The 24,061-nt window shown below is 39.4% G+C and overlaps 1 protein-coding gene across 1 annotated transcript in view; it reads right to left on the bottom strand.

The window, feature by feature from the left end:
* PRDM6 (PR/SET domain 6) overlaps positions 1-24,061 on the bottom strand; it is a 169,217-nt gene that overhangs the window by 130,988 nt on the left and 14,168 nt on the right. Inside the window, exon 3 of the mRNA XM_069745386.1 lies at positions 11,532-11,839. Coding sequence (XP_069601487.1) covers positions 11,532-11,839 — 308 coding nt within the window. The remainder of the gene's footprint in view (positions 1-11,531; positions 11,840-24,061) is intronic.

Raw genomic sequence — 24,061 nt, 5'->3', positions numbered from 1 at the left:
TATGCAGGATAGAGAGGCCACAGGAACGATCCAGGAGGAAGCAAGACCAATACTAGAACATTGACTGGAGGCCAGGATCAAAGCACCAGGTGGAGTTAAATAGAGCAGCACCTAACGACTTAACCTCATCACCTGAGGAAGGAAACTCAGAAGCCGCAGTACCACTCTCATCCACCAAAGGAAGCTTATAGACAGAACCAGCCGCAGTACCCCTCACGACCACAGGAGGGAGCTTGGCCACAGAATTCACAACAGACTAGGTTGTGTTAAAGAAATTGAAAGGGATTGGATAAAGCCTGCTAAAGGTGTTACTACAGCCAACACTGGACTAGCCCTAATACTAGGAAAGCCATTTCTATCTTTGATATCTTTGATGGAATGTGGATGGATGTTTGATGGATGTTTGAATTTTATTTTGAAATGATCCTGTGGATTAAACCTACATCATTATCATCTGTTGGCTTACTACTGTTATTGTTACTATTTCTGTTGCTTTTACGTCTTACTTACAGTTTTTATTACTCTGCAGTTTTTTCTTAGCTCCATTTACAAAATAGTTTCCTTTACCACATTTAGGGTCTTTTTGTGTATTCGAGTAATACATTTCTGTCTGGGTCAAAAAAGACACAGACGGATCACTGAGTTTGGCCAAAACCATTGAAATCCAATTTTTACAGTCTGACCCAGAGGCCTGCCAAGCCACCATCATGTAAAAATTTTCACACGCTATTCAAGAAGCTAAAAGCTAAAGAGTGAAGTGGGAACAAGCGGTCGTACAGCAAATGTCTGTGAACATTCAGAGTAAATATAATGATCATTTTAAATTGAAAACAGAACTTTCAAGAAGTGGAAAATCCTAGATGACAGATTGCTCAGGAATATAATTATAACTTTTACAAATGTTTGGCACACTTTTCTGTGTGTATTTGAATAATGTGAAATGAAACACTTATACTGTGTGTACAGCAAGGATTCCGCAAACAGTTCATACAGTTATGTGATGTTAGGTGGAGCAGACATCAATTTCCCTAGTAGTTAATTTAGTGTATTTTTCCCTTAACCCCTTTCTGACATCGGGCGTAAATGTACGTTGATGTCAGACTCCCCCTGTTTGGTGCGGGCTCTGGCACTTTGCCCCCACCTTTCCGGGGCACATGTCAGCTGATCTATACAGCTGACATGTGCCCACAACAGCTGCGTGTGGAATCGTAATCCACCTGTGGCTGTTAACCCGTTAAATGCCGCTGTCAATTTCTGACAGCGGCATTTAACAGCAAGCACGCTGGAAATCCCACCCATAGATGACCCGCCACGTGATTGCGGGTCACTAATGGGTTGGCATGACAACCAGAGGTCTCCAGAAGACCTCTATGGTTGTCAGCACTGGATTGCTGTGAGTGCCGCTCGGTGGTCGGCGCTCATAGCAAGCGAGCAATTCTGCTACATATTTGCGATCTGATCATCACCTGTGTGTAGAAGAGCAGTGCTGATTATGGCAGCTTCTAGTCTACCATTTAGACTATTGAAGAATGCAAAAAGTAAAAAAAATGTTTTTAAAAATATTTAAAAAATAAAAAAATATAAAATTTCAAATCACCCACCTTTTGCCCCAATCAAAATAAAACAATTAAAGGGAACCTGTCACCCCCGTTTTTTGAGATTGAGATATAAATACTGTTAAATAGGGCCTGCGCTGTGTGTTACTATAGTGTATGTAGTGTACCCCGATTCCCCACCTATGCTGAGAAATAACTTACCAAAGTCGCCGTTTTCGCCTGTCAATCAGGCTGGTCAGGTCGGGAGGGCGTGTTCACAGCGCTGGTTCTTCCTCAGCTTTACGTTGGTGGCGTAGTGGTGTCCGCATGTTGAGGTGACTAATCCACTGTGGGCACGTGAACAAGCAGCGCGCGATCTGCGCTGTCATCCCTTTCGTCGGTGGGGGGCGGCCATCTTCCTGGGGCCGTGCGTGCGCAGATCGAGTGCTCTGCTGCACGGGGCTTCAGGAAAATGGCGGCGGGATGCCGCGCGTGCGCATTAGAGATCGCGGCGGCCATTTTCCCAAAGCCGAGTTTGCATCTCGGCTTTGGGAAAATGGCCGCCGCGATCTCTAATGCGCACGCGCGGCATCCCGTGGCTTTGGGAAAATGGCCGCCGCGATCTCTAATGCGCACGCGCGGCATCCCGTGGCCATTTTCCTGAAGCCCCGTGCAGCAGAGCACTCGATCTGCGCACGCACGGCCCCAGGAAGATGGCCGCCCCCACCGACGAAAGGGATGACAGCGCAGATCGCGCGCTGCTTGTTCACGTGCCCACAGTGGATTAGTCACCTCAACATGCGGACACCACTACGCCACCAACGTAAAGCTGAGGAAGAACCAGCGCTGTGAGCACGCCCTCCCGACCTGACCAGCCTGATTGACAGGCGAAAACGGCGACTTTGGTAAGTTATTTCTCAGCATAGGTGGGGAATCGGGGTACACTACATACACTATAGTAACACACAGCGCAGGCCCTATTTAACAGTATTTATATCTCTATCTCAAAAAACGGGGTGACAGGTTCCCTTTAAAAAAATCAAACATACACATATTTGGTATCACCAGGTTCAGAATTGCTCAATCTATCAACATAAAAAAAGAATTAACCTGATCGCTAAATGGCGTAGTGAGAAAAAAAAGTCAAAACGCCAGAATTAAAAAAAATTAAGCCCTTACTCTACCCAAGATCACGAAAAATGGAGATGCTACGGGTCTTGGAACATGACGCAATTTTTATTTTTTTAACAAATTAGATTAAAAAAAACCTAGACATATTTGGTGTCTATGAACATGTAATGACCTGGAGAATCATAATGGCAGTTCAGTTTTAGCATTTAGTAAACATGGTAAAAAAACAACAACTGTGGGATTGCACTTTTTTTTTTGTAGTTTCACAGCACTTGGAATTGTATTCCCATTTTCCAGTACACTATATTTTAACTGTAATGATGCCGTTCAAAAGTACAAATCATCCCGCAAAAAGCTCTTACATGACCATGGCTCTGGGAAGAAGGGGAGCAAAAAACAAAAGCGCAAAAAGGAAAATACCCACGGGGTTAAGTGGTTAAAGGGGTTGTCCACTTCTAAAAAATAAATATCTTTAAAGAGTTATTTTCAATTTGCCAATTATATTTCAAATTGATTTTGATCCATTATTATTAACTTTAAGATGTGAACAACAACTCCATGATCCAAAAATCACTTATCATGCATACCTCCTACACCTAGCTCTTTATTTCCCAGAGTGAGAGTATAGGAAGAGATCAAATATGAATATGATAGAACATGATAGAGGTGAGAAAGAAAGGAAGAGAAAATAAGAAAAGACTAGGTAGCAAGAAGGAGGCATCTTGGGAGTTAACTCATCAGAATGGAATGTAGTGATCAATCCCCTATGTACACTATGTAAGATAAAATAAGATAAAAGTTGTCATTGCAGGAGGATGACATCAGATAGAAAAAGCAAGTCATTTGCCAACTTGCTGATTTTCTTGCTGTCTAATTAAAACAATTTATTAATATGAGAATAGTCCTTTAAATGTGTTTGTAATAGAAATATATTTAGCTTTCTAATTGTTATTCCTTTAATTTCCAAAGGTACCACAAACTTCAGCTATTAGTGCTGTCATAGGTCCCTGCAGCTCCACAAAGGGGAGCATTTCCAATCTCATAATGTCACAGTAAATGACAATCATTTTCTAAAATGTGCTGTCATATAGATATGTAAATTGATATATTGACACATTCTGCCTGTAAGGAAAGATATCATTGATGCTTGCAATCAGAGAAAATCCTATCAGACAGCGGCACATTCTGTGGATCACTTTTAAAGCACCCTCCTCTTCTGAGTTTGAGTCCTGGCAGAGATCTTGGTGAAAGCAAAGGCTGCCAATTAATTAAATCAGTGGCGTAACTTGAAGTTTGCGGGCCCCATTGCGAAATCTTCAACAGGGCCCAAAAATATCACGTGTTTTTAATACTATTGGTATTCTGAAATGGGCCAAATGGTCTGGGTGCAAATGGAAACCCTGCACCCTCCACAGTTATGGCCCTAAATTAATAAAAAAAAGGAAAGGCTTCCACAAAACAATGCTAAAGTTCAAGGAGTGGCCGTTCCCCAATATCCTAACACAAAAAAACGCAGTTGTGTCCTGTGTAGATTATAATGCTTACCTGGGTAAAAGAAAGGACCCGGAAAAAACAGCAATTACAGATCAGCAATGGACCCTGACATTTGCCTGCCCTTGCTGGGTGCTAATCCTGACCTTCCAATAGAACCCTCTTAAGACTACAATCAAGATTCCAAGGATGAAGCTATGTGCACACGTTGAGTATTTGCAGCAGAGTTTTCTGCAGCAAAACCCAGAATGTTGGCAGGAAAAACACAGTTTAAATACCTAGTTATGGCACATTTTTACTTACATTTTTTTTTCAAAATTCATTTTGAAAGAGTGAAAAATGATGGGAAAACACTGAAAGAATTGACATGCGGCAAATTTGAAAAACTCTTTGGCTGTTCAAGCCCGCAAGGAAAAAATAAGCAGCATTTGCATGGAATTCAGAAATCTCATTTACTTTGCTGGTACTTTAAAAAGGTAGTGTGTGAACAAATCCTTACCCTACAATTTTATGAATGAATTTCAGATTATTAACAGAATATATCAGCAAGCATAAATTAGCATGTTCCTTTTTGAGCAATAATCATTTTGTTTTTCTTAGCTCCAGGCTAGAGGATCACTTTATTGTATCAGTGTAGGTATAATTTACCCGAAAGCCTTACAAACTATTATTTAGCATAAAACAAAGCCCAGGTACATTCATTTTTTTTACGATTTCCAAAACTCTTCAATTCGAGCAAGTTGTTTTTCTTTTGAAACTTCCGGGTTTTCCCCCATAGCAATGTGAGCCTGCAGCGCATGCATTCCTGAAGTCTAGTCCTATAAAACCGTGATGTTAACCAGAAAGGGGAAACCATGTGCGAGGAGATTAATTTATCTCCTGGGAATAAAGACACATTAATAACTGAGATAATGTTTTCCTACATGCTGGAATCAAATGTGCCTTTTCAATTCTTTATTAGCAAACACATGAGGGGAAAATTATCTCACACTCATCCATAATGCCTAATTGTTGAGAAAGTCTCGGACTTCTATTGCACAAACATTATAGAGGAATCGTTCCCATTACTTCAAAATGAAAATGAGCAGGAATTTTCATAAGCCATAAAAAGCATGGTTGGCATACATGTTACGTACCCAGGGAGAATGTTTGCTTTGTCCGCCTCATGCTGTTTTTCCTTAGAACAAGTTGCATTGTGCTAGCGATTAGCGAATAACGCATTCATTTTTGAATCTGCGAGAAATGAAACATTAACAAACCTCTATAATATTTTTGGCCAAGTCATATCAGACACTCCCGGACTCTTGTTTCTTTTTCGCCTTTTTCATTTGATCTGTTCCAAAATGACCTTTTTTGTTTTGTGAATTTTACTTCTCGGTTTTGCAGTCAGTAATTTGTACACCTATATAATCTGATTTAGTAGTCTAAATAAGCATTAAAATGAGCAATTCAGACTCACCAATTATATCGGCAAATTTAGCATTATCACTACTTTATGTAGATGATTTTATTTTTATTTAAGAATTTTAAAAAATAAAAATAGCTTCTACGGAACAGAATAGTAAAAAAAAAAATCTATCAGTCTATAAAATAATTGGTAGCATATTTCTCTAAAGGAGACATATAAATCTAAAATAAAGCCAAATATTACCGTAGTCTATCACCATTTATTTATATTGGTTTAAGCAATGTCACAGAGGGTAAGAAACCATGGTATGCCCCAAAAAAGCTGAATAAAATATTAAAGGATAGAACAAAAAATTGGCAAATTTCCAATAACTATCCAATCCATACTGTGCTATAATAAGGATAAATGACCAACCAGTATCCAGAAAATCTAGAAGCGTGCAGCGGTCATGTTCATTCGGCACTTCACAAACTAATTCACATTTCAGAGCATTTTTTATGTCTTTTTTAATTCTACCAGCAGAACTCATTGTGAAGTGTTTTTTTGCGCGCTTTGATGTGACTGTTGCTTTTATACATAGGCCACATTTGCTGTAATAAAAGTGTAATAAGATGAAAAATGGCCTCTGGGGTCCTTCAATGACTTGTATAAATCAGAGGGTGGAATTATTAGCTCATGCAACCCCATAGTCACTCCCACTAATGTTACCGTAACTACTGGGACTATGGGGGCAGCAATATATTTTAACAATTGCAGCATTCATTTGTAAAATAAACAGCGAAAAAGAAATGGCTCAGATATTAACCCTATCAGACAACTTTTTTTTTTTTTTTTTTTACACTATTTCACTGAGACGTGATTATAACCATTTCTAACAGCGGGTTTTCTTGTTAGATGTGTGGCGAAAGAAAGCAATTTCCAAACTGCAGAGACAGGGAGTAATGCCCCACCAAAGATGACTGGCGTGGCCAGCACACGGGCGATTGCTTGTATGCAAAGTCTAATAAACATCCCTGTTTTATAGAACACAAGGCTTCGTGATTATCACAGCGGGGGCCGTGTATAGCCATTGTACAAAAAAAAACTATAACATTGTGAAATACCAGAAAAGTTTCATCATGAACTACGGCACTTTTTAAGCAATATGTTAATTAGGGATCCAGACGTTATAAAGTATAGAAAACTATTGGAAGCAGCAAACCGTTTTTATAGTCGAGCTCATGTTTCTGAGCTTATATCTTGAGGCTGCGAGAAATCTGCGCCATCTTTGTTTCCAGACTTGGCATAAAACATGACCCCCAGAGCATTTATTTTAAAATAGAACTTCCAACATAATTTAGAGTCTTTCACATTCACTGGCAAGAAAGTAAAGTATCCAGCTTAAAGGTTTCCAAATCAACAGAAATTAAGTCGTTAGCAACTGTTTCTGTAATGCAAAAAACATGCAAGAAGTAGAAAATGGACTAAATGGTCAATAAAAGTAATTCTGTATTTAAAGGTTATTTAGGGAACCGATGAGCAATGCATATTCACATGGCGAAGCAAGCAATGCACTAACAATGCATAATGCCTTTTATGTTGTATATATGGACATATACAGTGGAGGGTATAAATCTTCACCATTTTCCAATTGCGTTCCTTGTCATAGACACATGCACACAACAAAAACTCATTAACGTATATCCGGGCATTTCAATTACAGTCTTTGCTAAAACTACATATATGCAAGTATAACCTATCTCCGTAGCCAAAGAGTAGCATTAGAGTGATGAATTAATGTAGTATTGTCATCAACCGATGGCTTTCCAAAAGTGACATCAATCCAGTCCTCCTGTGTAAAGCTGTGGCACATAAACCAAAGAGCACCATGCGCGATGCCAGAAGTGGTGTACATCACACCGCCGCCGGTCTCTGAAGCAGTGGAAAGATATTGTCTAGGGTAATAACGCATGCATTGCCAGCAGGCAGTCTGACAGATGGATTTCATGTCCAAATGTATGGCCACCTGTAGACTTATGGACAAAGAGAACCAGTGCTCCTTTTTGATCATTTGGGTTGGGCCACTTACTTCCAGTAAATGCAAATCTCATGGTATAGCACACCGCGATTTTCAAGAAAACTGAATCCTCCAATTTAGTGTCAGTTCAGAAATAATCTTTCATGTTTCAGCATGCATGACCACCACGGATCAGCACCCAGCAAATATGCATTTATTACCTATCCTGTGGAAACTGCACTAACTAGGACATGAACCCCTTCCTGACATCTGCTGTACAACTACGGTGCTTGTTGGAGCAGGTCAGAAGATGAGCCTTCACTATACCCAGCAGATGGTAAGTTCCAATCACTACTAGTAATCCCTTAGATGCCTCTGTCCATCTTTGGCCGTGGCATTTAAAGTGTATGGTCCCGGGGTCACACCATTCTGGGCATCAATCGTCCACTTCCGGCAAGGTAATCACTATGGCTTCCATGGTGCTACTCTTGTGAAGCCCAGGAATCTGTGATATTAGTTATAAACTGCAATATTATTACCGTATATTGAAGTTTACATAACAGGTTAAAGAAAAAGACTAAAGAAAGAATGGGGTTAAAAAAAAGTATGTTTTCAATGAGGACATTTAAAACATAAAACAGCAAACATTTTCGATATTGCTGCATAAAATCTATCAAAATGTTAAATTATTTAAATGTGTAATTTAAAGCTACATTTCGCTTTGCAAAAAATATAAGCCTCCATATGACCAAGTAATGATTCTTTGAAGAAGGGGGGAAAAAACAAAAAAAATGCAAAAATGAAAATTGTAACGGGCTAAGCAAAAAATTATTACAAATTCAGCGTTAGTATTTCTTGATCACCGTGAACTTTATATAATGCTTGAATGAATATTAAACACATACAGAAATTAATGAGGGTGTCCTTACTTTTTAACATGCTGCAAACCATAAAATATCAAACATTGGACCGAGTTGTTTATTCTAAATAGCATCTGTGTTAAATAAAATCTGAAATTTCATATTATCATACTAATCAGATTATTTCGCTGTTATACCTGTCACAAGCTGATGATAGATTTGTTTAAAGGGAAGGGCATCAATAAATGTTATACAGCGTATTTCTTCTGAAACAGAGAGCTCTCCTAAAAGGCAGCACAAAGCAATAAACAACATGTTAGCATGTTGATAAGAAGATAGATTTCCAGTGAGCGGTCTGCGAGTTCAATGCCTGACTCCAGGGAACAAAGAGAGAAGCTGTCTCTTCAACTCTGCAAACTAGCTTAATTCTGTATCCTGAGATCTGAACCCTGCACCTCTCAATTGATTCAATAACGGGGAAAACTGTCCCTTTTATGCCCTGTACGTCAGAAAGATACGATGGCTTTAATATATTGTATGTCCACCTAAATGCTGCTTTACACTATCATGGATTATTCTGCTGTTACACTAAATCTGGAAGCCACAATGTAATAAAAAGCATTAGTTGAAGATGCATAAAAGACAAATAGACAATTTCCCTTTTCAATAGATATGAAATAGTATAATACGTTTTTGATAACTTTTGTATTATAGAAGAGCCTGAGGGGTTTTAGGGTATGTTTCCGCGGTCCAAACCGCAGCGACCAGATGTTACAGCAGAGTGGATGGGATTTCATGAAATTTCATCTCCACTATGTGTGCACGGACGTCTCCGGCATCCCTGCGTAAACAGACATGCGGCGCGTCTTTCCAGACTGCACCATGTCTATTTATCTTGCGGAGACGCGAGTCTCCACAAGATAAATATCACTGTCCAATTTATTGGAAGCGGTGATTCCGCACGGTTCAATGAACACATACGGAATCACCTGCGTTCAAAAGCCGGCAGTGCTTTGGACGGAGCGGACATGTGCTGCGTCCAGAACGCTGCTGTCTACCGACCATGCAAACATACCCGTAGAGGCTCTGTTACATGGGCTGATGATCTCGGAACTTGTGTTCGTGTGAATGCTCATTAATTGCTCAGTCTAAAGACCTCAATAGATGAGGCAAAGCTCATTTGTCATTGATCGCATTTATTATGCACCCAGAAAAATTATAGTTGGCCGCCAGAACATCAGAACACTTCCTTCCATAAACAGATAATGTACTGCCAACAACAATGAATACGGCGGAAGTAAGCGACCTCAAGAACAATCAGTACGAGCCCCTCATGAACATTGAGAATTAAAGTAAACACTGGTCTCTTAGATCATCGACACTCATTATGGGCCATGGACAATGACCCTAAGACAGGCAACATGACTGAATATTTCTACACCTGAAGATCATAAGATTTGTCCCGTCAACTACATGCTGAGGATTGCATGTAGGAGCGGAGAGCACAGGCTGATGATGATTGTGTTAGGCCTGAACCGTGACACTTGACAGGATGATTTATAAGTAGCAGGAGGGAAGTCAGCTCACCCACTGGATGGTCCAGAGGCACGGAACACCTAGTTGCTTCAAATGGTAGTTCAAGGAGAGAGAGGAAGGCATGAAAATCCAGCATCCAGAATCATATGTAAAAAATCCAATACTTTTATTGAAAAGTCATTAAAAACGTTTGCATATACATCACCTAAATGAACATGCATTGTTATTTAGGTGGTGTAGCTGTGATTGTTTTTAATGACTTTCATACCTTCCACTCTCTCTCCTTGACAGGATGAATGTTTCATGGATGTTCACTGTATAAGTACCTTTCCTTTATAGAGGGACCACCTGATTAGACAGTATGAAGAAATGATGGTCATCTACTATTACACACGGAAAGAATACGCTTCATTCAGCAATGAACTTGTACCAGTTTATGTGTCTCCTACAGATATCTACATTTTATACAGTTATAACTGGTGGTAGGATTACAGATACTTTATTTTCTTTTTATTCACAGATATTTCTTAATTGAACCCATGGACTAATGGTTCCCATAGACCATAAACAGTGTCTGACAAAAGCTAATTCGGGCAACAACAGTTCCTCCTAACCTCCTCATACACATGACATGCATATTTGGTTTGGCCAAGCATGCTTGTATTTTCAATGGGGAGAGGGGAGTAGTCCACTCTATAAAAACATTTTTAAATGGAATACTGGTCCTACCAAATGTCATGCCGATAACTCGCACACCTTCTCAGCATCGTTCTACTCACAGTCACCACTCTGCTTCTCCTCATGTCAGGCTGTCTCACTGAGATGCCTCTTGTAGCACCCCCGGCACTGCATCTTCCTGTTGTCACTAACTGGCTATAGGAAGGCACAGCCAATTTCTGCAGGAATTTAACCATTCTGTGTCCTGCAAAGTTTAGCTTGCCTGGCCCATCCCCTGCTGGCAGCTCCTCCCTCCACTCCTTTCCTCAGCTTTGGTTCCAGTTTTCAGTTTGCATTTAGTTCCCAGTGAATGTGTTTTGTTGTTTGCCCCTATTGTTACCGAACTGGCTTGTCTTCTCAATTGGTCTGATCTCTTCGCTTCTGACCCCGACTACGTATTCTGATCCTGTGCTGCACACGCAGACCTAAGACTGTCTGATTACATCTCTGCCTGTGCCCTCTGTACCTCATATCCCTGCCTTGACTCATTGGTCAGCTGCTGCAGGTCCGGGCACAGCCCCGGTGTGGCACCTAGTGGCTATCCTAATGGCCCAAGCCTATCCTCACCATTAGAGGCTCTAGTGAAGAACAGGTAGTAACTTAAACACGATACTCAAATGTAAGCTCAGTCAGTGATGCAGTTGGTCCACACCCACTGCTGTCACACCAAAATTGGCAGTTTCAGAAACTTTAATTTGTATGATGGCCTTTAGAATTGTGAGTAATTTCATGCTGTGTATCATTCTCTTCTATGGAGATACTGTATATGACCAGTTCTAATTGAGGCTGTCAGTGACATAAGAGTTTTTAGAGATTAATTATATCAATGTCAGAAATTCAACATAAAAGTGACTTACTTCCCAGAGGTGTTGAGTGTTCCTCAGAGCTCCTGCTTGAACTTTGTCTGGAGACACATTGACACCTTGAAAGGGCCCTATCCACGTGCCCTGTTGAATTCTTTGAGCTGCACAGATACCATATGCCAGACCTGGCACAGTACTAGTACACAGACACACTTCTCGTGGAAGATCCCGTAACCACTCAGGTATCTCAGGAGGAGGAGCCACCGATGCCGTGCTGCTGGTGCCCACAAGACGTCGCAGAGAATGCAAGGGACCATGCATGGGACATTCTCCATTCCGATTATCTGCACACATGTCGCACCCTAGGTTGAAAAGATAAAAACATGTTTATATATTCTCTGAAGCCAATCATTTCTGGTTTTTAAGCATGCTTTCTAATGGTTAAGCTAACAAGGACCAAGCCTAGGTAATGGGACATCTGGACAATCTGTAGCATCTGTGCCATATCAGATAAAAACAGTTATATAATAGGTTCAATAATTTAAAGTGATCTAATATACATTATAGTTTCTTTTTTTTTTCTTTTCACTTGTAACTAAATGGAATTTTTGGTTTTAAGGATAAAACTATCACTGGTCATAAGAATCGTTTACCCAAAACAAACATATTTTGGATTTCGGAGTACTCCATTTCCTATACACTGTGAAATTGTTCGTCTTCAGCCATTGCAGTGTATAACACTATGAAACAAGTTTACTTTATATAACCAGTAGGTGATGAGCAATATGTTGGACTTAACTAACGTGACATTGTGCCACGGTTGAATTCCTGGCACCTGGAGAAGGTGGAATCATTTTTTTGGATGGGCCAGAATAACATATTCAGCTTTCTCTTTGTCCTCTCGCTCCTCTCACGGTGGTCCAAGTGGCTGCTGACACCTCTGTGGTGTTATATAACAATTATATAGGGTTGCCAATGTTCTCTAAAAATAGGACACTTTTATCCAGTGTCCATGAAAAAAACTTTGATTTGTCTGTGATTTTTTTTTTCATTTGGACTATTTTCTGCACATTATTGTGATTGTAATTAGCGTCATTTTACACATCATATTAACAGGGGTGGACATATCATGGTGCAATCTGGGCAGCTGCACAGGGGCCCAAAATGTAGGAGGGCCACTACCACCATCAAATCAGGTGGATTTGTGCATAATGAGCTATTGGACTGCATAGGGCCCATATATTGCTCTTTTACAGGGGCCCTCCTTGGTTTCTATCTGCCAGTAGTTATTAATGTGCTCATATTAGTATTCTGAGCTATTGGCGTATGTTATATATAATATTAACGATTTACTATGGTTTTCCAATGTGTCCATAAAAAATGTATTTGTCATTGCTTTTTGAAAAAAAAATGTAGAAAAAGGATAAAAATGGGTTGGCAGCCCTGTATTAGTCTTACTTCATTGCCGGCAATTTTTCACTTGAGTGGCAGAGGAGAGGAGCTGTCATGAGTAAACGACTGACAGCATTTGAAGCTTTGTTTAATGGATCCCATGAAAGATGCTGCTACTTATTAAAAATGAATGGCCATCCCTGAAAGTATAATGAGTGACAGAAAATGTTTGTGGAAAATATCTCTGAGAGACCTGGCCATACAGTTTGGACGTTGTTGGCCAAACGCTTTTTTGGAAGGCACTCTATTCCTCCTGCCATTACCCCGTACAGTAAGAAAAGGTAAGTGTATGCTACTGCCAGACTCCGATAGCTGAGCTTAACGCTCTTACAGAGGACCTTTACTGTCTTATATTTTTTTAAACTGAATGTCTCCTCTTACTGCCTTTGTTTCACTGATTCTGGAACACTTTTTCTTTTACTTCTGTGCCGCCCTGTTTCTAAGTTTTGTTCACCGGTAATAAGGAAAGCAAGTTTCCCACCTTAGCCAACTGGGTGTATGACACAGAATTGTTCTGTTTATTTTCTTCTCTATGATACAAATTCTGTGGTATACGCTCAGTTGGTTGAAAGGAAAAAAAAATGTTATTACCGAGGTTGGGGGGGGGGGGCATAACTTTAGAATAAGGCCCTTTCACACATCAGTTTTTTGCCATCAGTCGTAATCCGTCGAAGTTTGAAAAAAACGGATCCGACAACTGATGCTTCCGGATCCATTTTTTTCTCATAGACTTGTATTAGCAATGGATTGTGATGGATGGCCTCACGTTTCATCCGTCGTTCGCCGGATCTATCTAAAATTATTTGTCCGGCAGCCGGAGACAACGGACAAAGTAAGATTTTTTGTGTACATCGAAAAAACAGACAGCGATTGATCCGTCGCCGTATGTCGTTTGCCAGAATGGAAGCCTATGGTGCCGGATCTGTCAAATGACGGAATCCGGTGACGGATTCCATTTTTTAACTGAGCATGCTCTGATCCAATTAGCCAGATCCGCTAGTCGGATCCATCAAAAAACGGATTGACGGATCCGTCGCAGATCGTGAAAAACTGATGCGACGGATCCATCGATCTGTCGTGCCAACGGATTGTGACGGACAGCAAAAAACTGATGTGTGAAAGGGGCCTAAAGGGGCACAGAAGAAAAAGAAAAACTATTCCAGAATCAGTGATACAGCAGCATTTGGTAGAGGTACTCAGTATATATTTTAAAAAAATCTTGTGAAAAGAATTGGACAAATTAAAGTTCATTATATTCTCTCAAGATCAGCCATCGAGGACAAGTTGAGACACAACAACACACAGTAGATGGTCGGCTCGTCCTGTTGAAATCATCTATTTGACCGACATTCATGAAATGTGTATGCCCACCTTTAGGAGAGTCTGCAAGACAAGCAGGTTGTATAACAACTGTGGCAATTAATGTAATGCGCATCTACAATATTATTAACAGGAGTAAGAATTTACCATTTGATCTATAAGTAAATTAACTTATTAATAGGTAACAATTATGGCTATGTTCACATTTGCATCATCACAACCAAAGCTATAATGCTGAGCCGGACCATTGTTTGACCATCGTAGATGCTGGAGCTCATCAAACTAAAGTTTCATTGAGGTTTCTACCATTTTAATGACACAGTTAACCCTTTAAGATGAACTTTTCTTGCCATAACTGTTGACAGATCTGCCTATAGTAGCCCATAATGGAAAGAAAATGGCATGGAATAATATTTAATAAGACAGAAATATGAAAATAAAGGTAGTAAATGCTTAAAATTTCTAGAGAAGCCCTAAAACACTCAAGAGCATCACAATTAACCATTTGTAGGTGAAAAAAAAATCAAAAGTGACCACCCCAAATAGAGGTCACTAAATCAATCAGCCAACCAGAAGCCAAATGTAATTTCTAACAAAACTGCCCATCAGCCAATAAAAAGCCAAAAGTAATTTCTAACATTAAGGGCATCCATCATGGGTAAAGACTTTCAAGAGGTCAACTTTAAAAATGTTAAAAAAATAAAGCAATGGGGCACTATAGAGTAATAATACTAGGAAATAGAAAGGTGAGTAGCCCAATAATAATAGCTGCTCACTTGTAGTTGTGGAAATATAGGCGCAACACTATTGCCAGCGTAGAGTAATTATAGATGATTGCTCCAATCCTTCAGTCATCAAGAGAGGAGCATTCCACCAAAAGTAGCATATGTGACGCCGAAGGATTGGATCATGGATGCATTGCTAGGGAAATATTAATTGTGAACCTAGCTGGATATGGTATATAATGGAAATTTGTCAGAAGAGACTTCCTCTAATTATCGAGCATCAATGAAAGAAATGTGATGGAAGCCTATGAAAATTTAGAAATAGAGGACAATGTTTTAAACTCCAAGTAAACACAACCTTATGGGCAAATAGCCCCCAATTGCATCATGGACTAATGTATCCAAAAGTAATTCATAATAATACGTTGAATAGAATGGAAGAAGTTCTAAAACAGCTCCTTGTTGGTATACTCTTCAAAGCAAGCTCTAGACATGACCGAGTTCTAGCTAGAGGCCAAAGCAACTGAACTGAAACAAGACATTTCCAGAAATAAAGTTTCAAAGATATAAAAGTACATGAACTGTATAATATCTACGCATGATATCAGAAATATTTCTCAAAGCTTTCCTAATTTTCTGCAATCAATAGCATCTCAGCCGTTTTATCTTAGCCCAGACTAAATATTTAACGTATTCTCTTACTTGATGCTTTCCGAAAAAAGGAGAGCATGTAGTATTATGGCATGATATTATGTAACATAATAAATCTGATGCTGAAAACAGTGCTCAGGATCTCACTGTATTTTATAGACATAAAGGAGTAGATTTCTGTAAAGAATGAGGTTCTACTGATTTTAATTAGGTTCCTACTGTATAAATTCCTGGTTATTGATGGTTTTCCTGGAGACACGTTGTCTACACATGTAATATAAAAGTCATCCATCCCACAAATCTTAGCAGTCAGTGATTCTGTATTTGAGAATTCTACTTTCTGTCACTACAAGCCCCTCTGCGCTCATATTCCTTTTTAGAAGAATGTAGTAGGAGGTTAATATAGTGATGGATGTAAAAATAAATAAAGTTGGTATTGACTGGTAAACTATTGTAGCAGAAGCTGCTGGAAAACACAGGCGCACTGACTGAAATCAATGTCTTTTTAAGGTTAACTGAAAACAATAAAACCTGTTGTGAAATAGTAGGGAATTGCAGCAAAGTGGATATCATCAAACAAGTATGCAAATAGAAAATCCTGCAGTAAGACGAATATAAGCCTTAGTAATTCATGGGCATGAGTATGTGGCTCGGGACTAGTAATTAATGGGCATGAGTATATGGCTCGGGACTAGTAATTAATGGGCATGAGTAGATGGCTCAGGACTAGTAATTCAGGGGCATGAGTATATGACTCAGAACTAATAATTCATGGGCATGAGTATATTCATGGGCATGAGTATATAGCTCGGGACTAGTAATTCATGGGCATGAGTATATGACTCGGAACTAGTAATTCATGGGCATGAGCAAATGGTTCGGGACTAGTAATTCATGGGCATGAGTATATTACTCGGAACTAGTAATTCATGGGCATGAGCATATGGTTCGGGACTAGTAATTCATGGGCATGAGCATATGGCTCGGAACTAGTAATTCATGGGCATGAGTATATGGCTCGGGACTAGTAATTTATGGGCATGAGTATATGGCTCGGGACTAGTAATTCATGGGCATGAGCATATCGCTCGGAACTAGTAATTCATGGGCATGAGTATATGGCTCGGAACTAGTAATTCATGGGCATGAGCATATCGCTCGGAACTAGTAATTCATGGGCATGAGTATATGGCTTGAGACTAGTAATTCATGGGCATGAGTATATGACTCGGAACTAAAAATTCATGGGCATGAGTATATGGCTTGGAACTAGTAATTCATGGGCATGAGTATATGGCTCGGAACTAGTAATTCATGGGCATGAGTATATGGCTCGGAACTAGTAATTCATGGGCATGAGCATATCGCTCGGAACTAGTAATTCATGTGCATGAGTATATGGCTCGGGACTAGTAATTCATGGGCATGAGTATATGGCTCGGGACTAGTAATTCATGGGCATGAGTATATGGCTCGGAACTAGTAATTCATGGGCATGAGAATATGGCTCGGAACTAGTAATTTATGGGCATGAGTATATGGCTCGGAACTAGTAATTCATGAGCATGAGTATATGGCTCGGAACTAGGAATTCATGGGCATGAGTATATGGCTCGGGACTAGTAATTCATGGGCATGAGTATATGACTCGGAACTAGTAATAAATGGGCATGAGCATATCGCTCGGAACTAGTAATTCATGTGCATGAGTATATGGCTCGGGACTAGTAATTCATGGGCATGAGTATATGGCTCGGGACTAGTAATTCATGGGCATGAGTATATGGCTCGGAACTAGTAATTCATGGGCATGAGAATATGGCTCGGAACTAGTAATTTATGGGCATGAGTATATGGCTCGGAACTAGTAATTCATGAGCATGAGTATATGGCTCGGAACTAGGAATTCATGGGCATGAGTATATGGCTCGGGACTAGTAATTTATGGGCATGAGTATATGGCTCGGAACTAGTAATTCATGGGCATGAGTATATGGCTCGGAACTAGTAATTCATGGGCATGAGTATATGGCTCAGGACTGGTAATTCATGGGCATGAGTATATGGCTCAGGACTAGTAATTCATGGGCATGAGTATATGGCTCAGGACTGGTAATTCATGGGCATGAGTATATGGCTCAGGACTAGTAATTCATGGGCATGAGTATATGGCTCAGGACTGGTAATTCATGGGCATGAGTATATGGCTCGGAACTAGTAATTCATGGGCATGAGTATATGGCTCAGGACTGGTAATTCATGGGCATGAGTATATGGCTCAGGACTAGTAATTCATGGGCATGAGTATATGGCTCGGGACTAGAATATCCTACATCTATGACTGAGATTTGTAGGAACAAGAGTCAAGAATGAACAGAGATCATTGAACATTTCTCTAAATCACAAACCCATTTTTGCTCCATTAAAAATGTATCTTTGCTATTTCTGTAATAAATGTTGCTCATCTTCCATTTTTATGTTTTCACTATGCAATAACGCAACTAATGGAACTCAAAAAGTAAAAAAAAAAGTCATTCTGAGATTCTGAGATTGCTCCAGTTCTTTAACTCATTCCCCATTTTCCTGTGGCACCAGCTGAAGTTAGGGATCCAATTTTTCCATTTTATGGCTGCAGTGAGATTTTCTTAATGATGCAAAACATAATAATTAAAATAATAATAATTTGTACTTCAATAGCACCAACACATTTCACAGCACTTTACAATTTAGAGGGGACAGACAATAAAGACAAAATAGACATTACAGAATAGCACATAACTAGATACCCAGAGGAGTGAGGGTCCTGCTCGCAAGCTTACAGTCTATGAGGAAATAGGGGAGACACAAAAGTGCTTGTATTTTATGGTCCCGCCATTAATATAATTAATAGGATATTCACATAACGATGGATGAGCCGCCCACCAGCCAATATGTGTACAGTACAGATACAGGGGGCTATTAAGTGCAAGGAGGGTGTGAACAGATGCTGTAGGGGTCCTGATTTAGAAGAAATATTTGGAAGGGCAAAATGGTAATAGTTAGGTAAGTGAGGTCAGGCTATAGGCTAGTGTAAAGAAATGCGGCTTTAGGCCAAACTTAAAACTATGGCTATTGGGAATTAATCGAATTGTCCTGGGTAGTGTATTCCACAGAAAACATCCCTGGATGATCCCAGATTTTCTATTTAATGATTACTGTGGGCAAACAAATAAGTCCCTTCACTTAATTAAGTATACTCTTCAAAGAGTCTAATATTTATGTCCAAATAACATCTCAGAATATATTGAAATTTTAACATTAAAAGCATAAAGCCTGGATTCACATACGGTAAGTCCTGCGTTGCGTTGTTGTTTCTAGCCAGAGTTTAACAAAGCAGGATGGAAACTGAACGTGGAGCTGGTCTGGTACAGTTGTGCTCCAGACAGGTGAAGGCCCCGGACCGGTGCCTGGATCACAACCTTTGATGAAACATTAAGATCCAGCCTGGACCATTGCCTGAGAGTAAGCCAGATAGCTGATGATTAGTGATGAGGGAACGTGCTGGGATAAGGTTTTAGCTTGGGTGCTATCTGAGTGTCTTCAGCGTGCTCGAAAAATATGTTCGAGACCCAGCAGTTGCATGTCTGGTGGCTGCCAGACAGCCGCAACACAGGTAGGGGTTGTCTGTTTGTTAGCAGTTCACTTACAGTGCAATTTTATTAAACAGCAACTGAAAGAACCCTGCCAGCACCTAATATTAATTATATAACGCCATCATATTCTACAGACATCTTCTGTCCCGATGGGGCTCACAATCTACATTCCCTAGCAGTATGTCTTTGGAATGTGCAAGGAAACCCGAGAGCCCGGAGGAAACCCACACAAACACGGGGAGAACATGCAAATTCCTTGCAGATGTTGTCCTTGGTGGGATTTGAACCCAGTTCTAACCACTGAGCCACCATGCTGCCCACTATAATGTAAATCACACCGGATAAGCCAGCGCATGATATTTGGAACTTTTAAGGTAGTAATATTACTAGTAGTAGTATTGTTATTATTATTATTACTACTACCATATATTCATTTTATTATAGCTATATTATGTTTTTTTGGCTGTTTTCTACAAAATATTGGAGTCAGAACTAATAAGAGTTTGATAACACTTTGCTTGCAGAAGCAAAAAATAGAATTTATTTTGCATTGCTCATTTCCATTATATTTAATTAAGCATAAAATATGCAAATATTCATTAACAATGTATTATCGGCTTTTGTGCCTTATCTGAGTTGTAGAAAATACATATATACACATCTGTCAGTGCATATACGTGTGTATGAGAATTTCGGATGTTTTGCTTCCATATCATTATTATATGATCCTCATATGCAGAACCATGGCTGTAATTACTTAGAATAATGGCTTCTGCTGACAACTTATATGGCACATGAAAGCACTTTTGTTCAATCCGGCTCAGGTCAATAGTGATCAAATGTCAGCGTCCCTCCCAGGAGGCCCGCCGAGCAGTCCTGGCCAAATCTATTGCTCTTCTCAATGTACTTGTTAGTGACAGGTGTCCACACACAAAAACTGCTATAATTGGGGACTCGCTGACAATCAGAGGAAAAGGCCAACATCAAGGCTGAGGAATAGATCGTTCCCTCAGTGCTTTGGTTTTCTTTTCACATAATTCCAGATTTAATACAATAGTTGGTTCGGTGTAATATGAAGACATTAGACACTGACGCGGCTCCTACATTCACAAGTGATGGCCGCTTACTTGTATCGGCTGAGAATCACAGCAGCCATCAGCTAAGCGCCTTCGTGCACCAGTTCTAGGGTGTTTTATACATTGATGAGTACAGCAATGTTTGACAACTATGTCAAGGGTTTGGACCTTAGGGTCAGGATATTAAAAATGATATCTAAGACATGTCAGAATAATGGTACACTGCTATATTCACTACATAATGAGTACAAAGTTGGTAAATATCCATTTATATCAATATTTTATATCACTTTTTTGCAAAAAAATAGAATCCGACTAGAAGGCATTCCATTGTGTAATTGCAGGCCCTCTGCTGGACACTATGGTAATGACAGGTTTACTGCCCTCCCGTTGTATTTATTATTACATTAGCTGTAGACCTAAAAATGTGACCACAATCCGACAACATCTCCAATTATTTTTTTTAATCATGACGTTCCCCGAGAAGGGGCCACAAATTGAATAAAATTTCCGACAACATAATCATGTGAATTATGAGAAATATCTTTGTTGCATTTTCCTGGGCCTCGGTGAACCAATTACTATGATCTAGTGATTAAGAAGCATGTTAAAGCAGAAAAGATCATTTTCATTTTCTGACTGATCCTTCAGCTTGACTCTAAAAATCAGCCATATTATTCAAGATTATTGATTAATTGACATCCGGCTTCAGTATTTTTTATCTAACTTGATAGAAAGCCAATTCACATGCCCATATGCCGGTCCTTGGGAGATGAGAATTGGTGGAGCAAGAAAAGTCTAAGTGACGCCATTGTACATTGTCCTGTCAGGTTATTAAGTATTTTCTTGATAATTAGTAATGTGACTTGTTAATGGATGCAGATTTTTAGTACTGGGATTTGGATATTTGGATAAGAAAGAAAAAATGCTGATTGATATTGCATGAGCCAATAACTTAGCTGATTTCAGGAATAAAAGACCAAATAAATTGCCCAATGTCACATTCCAATGCGTGGAAACTTTCAGTGACTCCGCGCCTACAAGGAAGAACGGGCAACTTATAGTCCAATCATTATGCATGTAATACTCATGGTACCTACCTGCAGGCAACCTCCGATCCTCACAAGATCTCCTTCTCTACTCCACTCTTGTCTCCTCTTCTCACAATCGCATCCAAGATTTCTCCCACGTATCACTCCTACTCTGGAACTCTCTACCACAACACATCAGACTCTCACCTACTATAGAAACCTTCAAAAGGAACCTGAAGACCCACCTTTTCCGACAAGCCTACAACCTGCATTAACCACCATACCGGTGCATGACCAGCTCTATCCTCACCTATTGTGTCCTCACCCATCCCTTGTAGATTGTGAGCCCTCGCGAGCAGGGTCCTCTATCCTCAAGTGCCAGTCGTGACGAGAATGGTGAACCCTAAGTCAACAACATGGTGATCCCTAACTTATTTATTCCTAAGACTAGAAAATGTAATGTGGAGCTAAATTCATACACTATAAAAAAAAATAGTCTGACATCTACATCCTTCGTCCCAGTGGAAACGCCAATTGGGAGTCTGGATACTTTATCCTTATGAGTTTTCAATTTTTTTTGTGCTTTAACACAAAACTTATCTTCTATGGCAGCTACACTCAGTCAAATCACTATTGCATAAAGTAAATATAAAAATATAATAAATAAATGTAAAGTGCAGAGGAATATGTTGGTGCTCTAGAAATAATAATTATTATTATTATAAATAATAATAAATTACTAAAATACATCCCTTAGAAGCACATGACAGAGAAAAACAATTATTCAAAATCAACTGATAACCATTAAAAAAGCTAAAAAAAACAAAAACAACTGCAATATGAAATTATGTTGGCCATTAAAGTCCCACTCCTTACCGGTAATTCTCCACAAGACATCTATAAATAAGCAGTACTTAAATTATATCCCATGTTTCTAGGTCCTACGATCCCAATGGTATCTATTGGGACACAATTCAGCAAGAACACAATGCATCTTCTGGGGAGGCGAGCACTACTGCAGTTCTTATTAAAGGGATCCAGATGGTGTATGGAAACCTACTACCAGCCAACGCTCAAAAAAAGTATGCAAATCAGCTCTCCCCCAGAAGGAAGAAAACTATGAGATACATTTCTATCTTCTGGAGGAAAGCTGATTCGTGAAACATATATCTATAATGGTCTAGGGGGGAGATATGACATACTACCTTCAGCAGGTCCCAGCAATGGACATGACCGTTAAACACTTTAAACACTTCCCTAAACTCAGACCCTTAAGAAAATGTTGACAATGTACTGAGGACCAATGTTGTAAGGTGCGCTACATTCCTACCATGATTATTAGTGGTCGATGGGTATGTCGAACCATAGGAACAATATTCATCTATTAAAGAAAAATGTTTAGTTTATTAATTGATGAAAAAAACAGTGAATGCGTTACTGACTTTTTGTACAGACTTTTTTTTGGGAGCAGTAATCTCCTGAATTATTATCTGTGAGAAGCTCCATTGGCTCCAGGACAGGAAGTTCTACTTGAGATATGAAACTGTGAGAGATATTTTCCTCTCTGATAGATAAAGAGTAGTTAGATGTCTCATGAAAACACCAAACACGTGTAGAGTATATTTTCCAAAATACCATCAACTCTGAGAACTCTAATAAGCCATGTAATAAATATTAACAATCGGACAGTAAAACTGACTGCAACAATTACATTTACTTTGGACTAGAGATTAGTTACTGAGCCGGACAAGTTCTTCACGTCACTGTCATGGGTCACTCAAGCAATGCAGGGAGCAACAGCAATCATGAAAATGGCAATATTAAGCCTGAAGACCCTTCTTATGGTCACCAGGAAACTACTTTATGGCACTCACTAATGACAGGACTTATTTCATTTAGGAGCAGTGTCATTGTAGTAAAGTTATCTGTTGACTTGTCAAGATGCCATTCTCCGCTTTACTGTAGCCATCTGGCATTGAGCAATAAGAGCTGTGCTATAAAATTCATATTATTTACAAACAAAATTTTATTATGAATTATCATTAATTCACAGAATTTAGACTGTGATGTACGTGCTTTAGAGCTTTAATGTTATGTTTATTAATAACTGTATTGCATTTTTACTGGGGTTCTTTTTAGTATTATACGGCATCATGAAATATGATGATACTGTAAATTAATAATTTATAAAAATAATAATAATGCAAAGAACAGTGGCTCAGTGGTTAGTAAGGCTGCATTTCACCTCTGGGGTCCTGGGTTTAAATATGTCCATATGCGTTTGTGTAGGTTCCCACCACACTCCAAAGACACATTCATAGGAAATGAGATTGTGAACCATAATGGGACAGTGAGTGATGATAGTGTAGGGAAAGCGCCACAGAATATGTTAGTGCTATATAAGCAAGCAAAACAAATAAGTCATAACCATTGTAGAGGACAATTGCCAAACAACCTCAACAATGCGATTGGACAAATAGATGAAGGGGATGTTATGTATCATAAAAGTCAATAAAACTATGCGGTGAAAGCTAGCCTACATGTTCCACAATGACTTTTCATGGGTTGGCTTTGTATGTCTCATTATTTTTTATTATGCTCACTTATATAGCACCACCACAGCGCTTTATCATCGCTGTCCTCACAATCTAAATTCCCTATCAGTATGTGTTTGGAGTGTGGGAGGAAACAGGAGAA

The sequence above is a fragment of the Ranitomeya imitator genome, chromosome 1 (assembly GCF_032444005.1).
Source record: "Ranitomeya imitator isolate aRanImi1 chromosome 1, aRanImi1.pri, whole genome shotgun sequence".
NCBI classification, from domain to species: Eukaryota; Metazoa; Chordata; class Amphibia; order Anura; family Dendrobatidae; genus Ranitomeya; species Ranitomeya imitator.
Note: the sequence above shows the minus strand (reverse complement) of the source record. Positions and strands in the feature narration are given on the sequence as shown.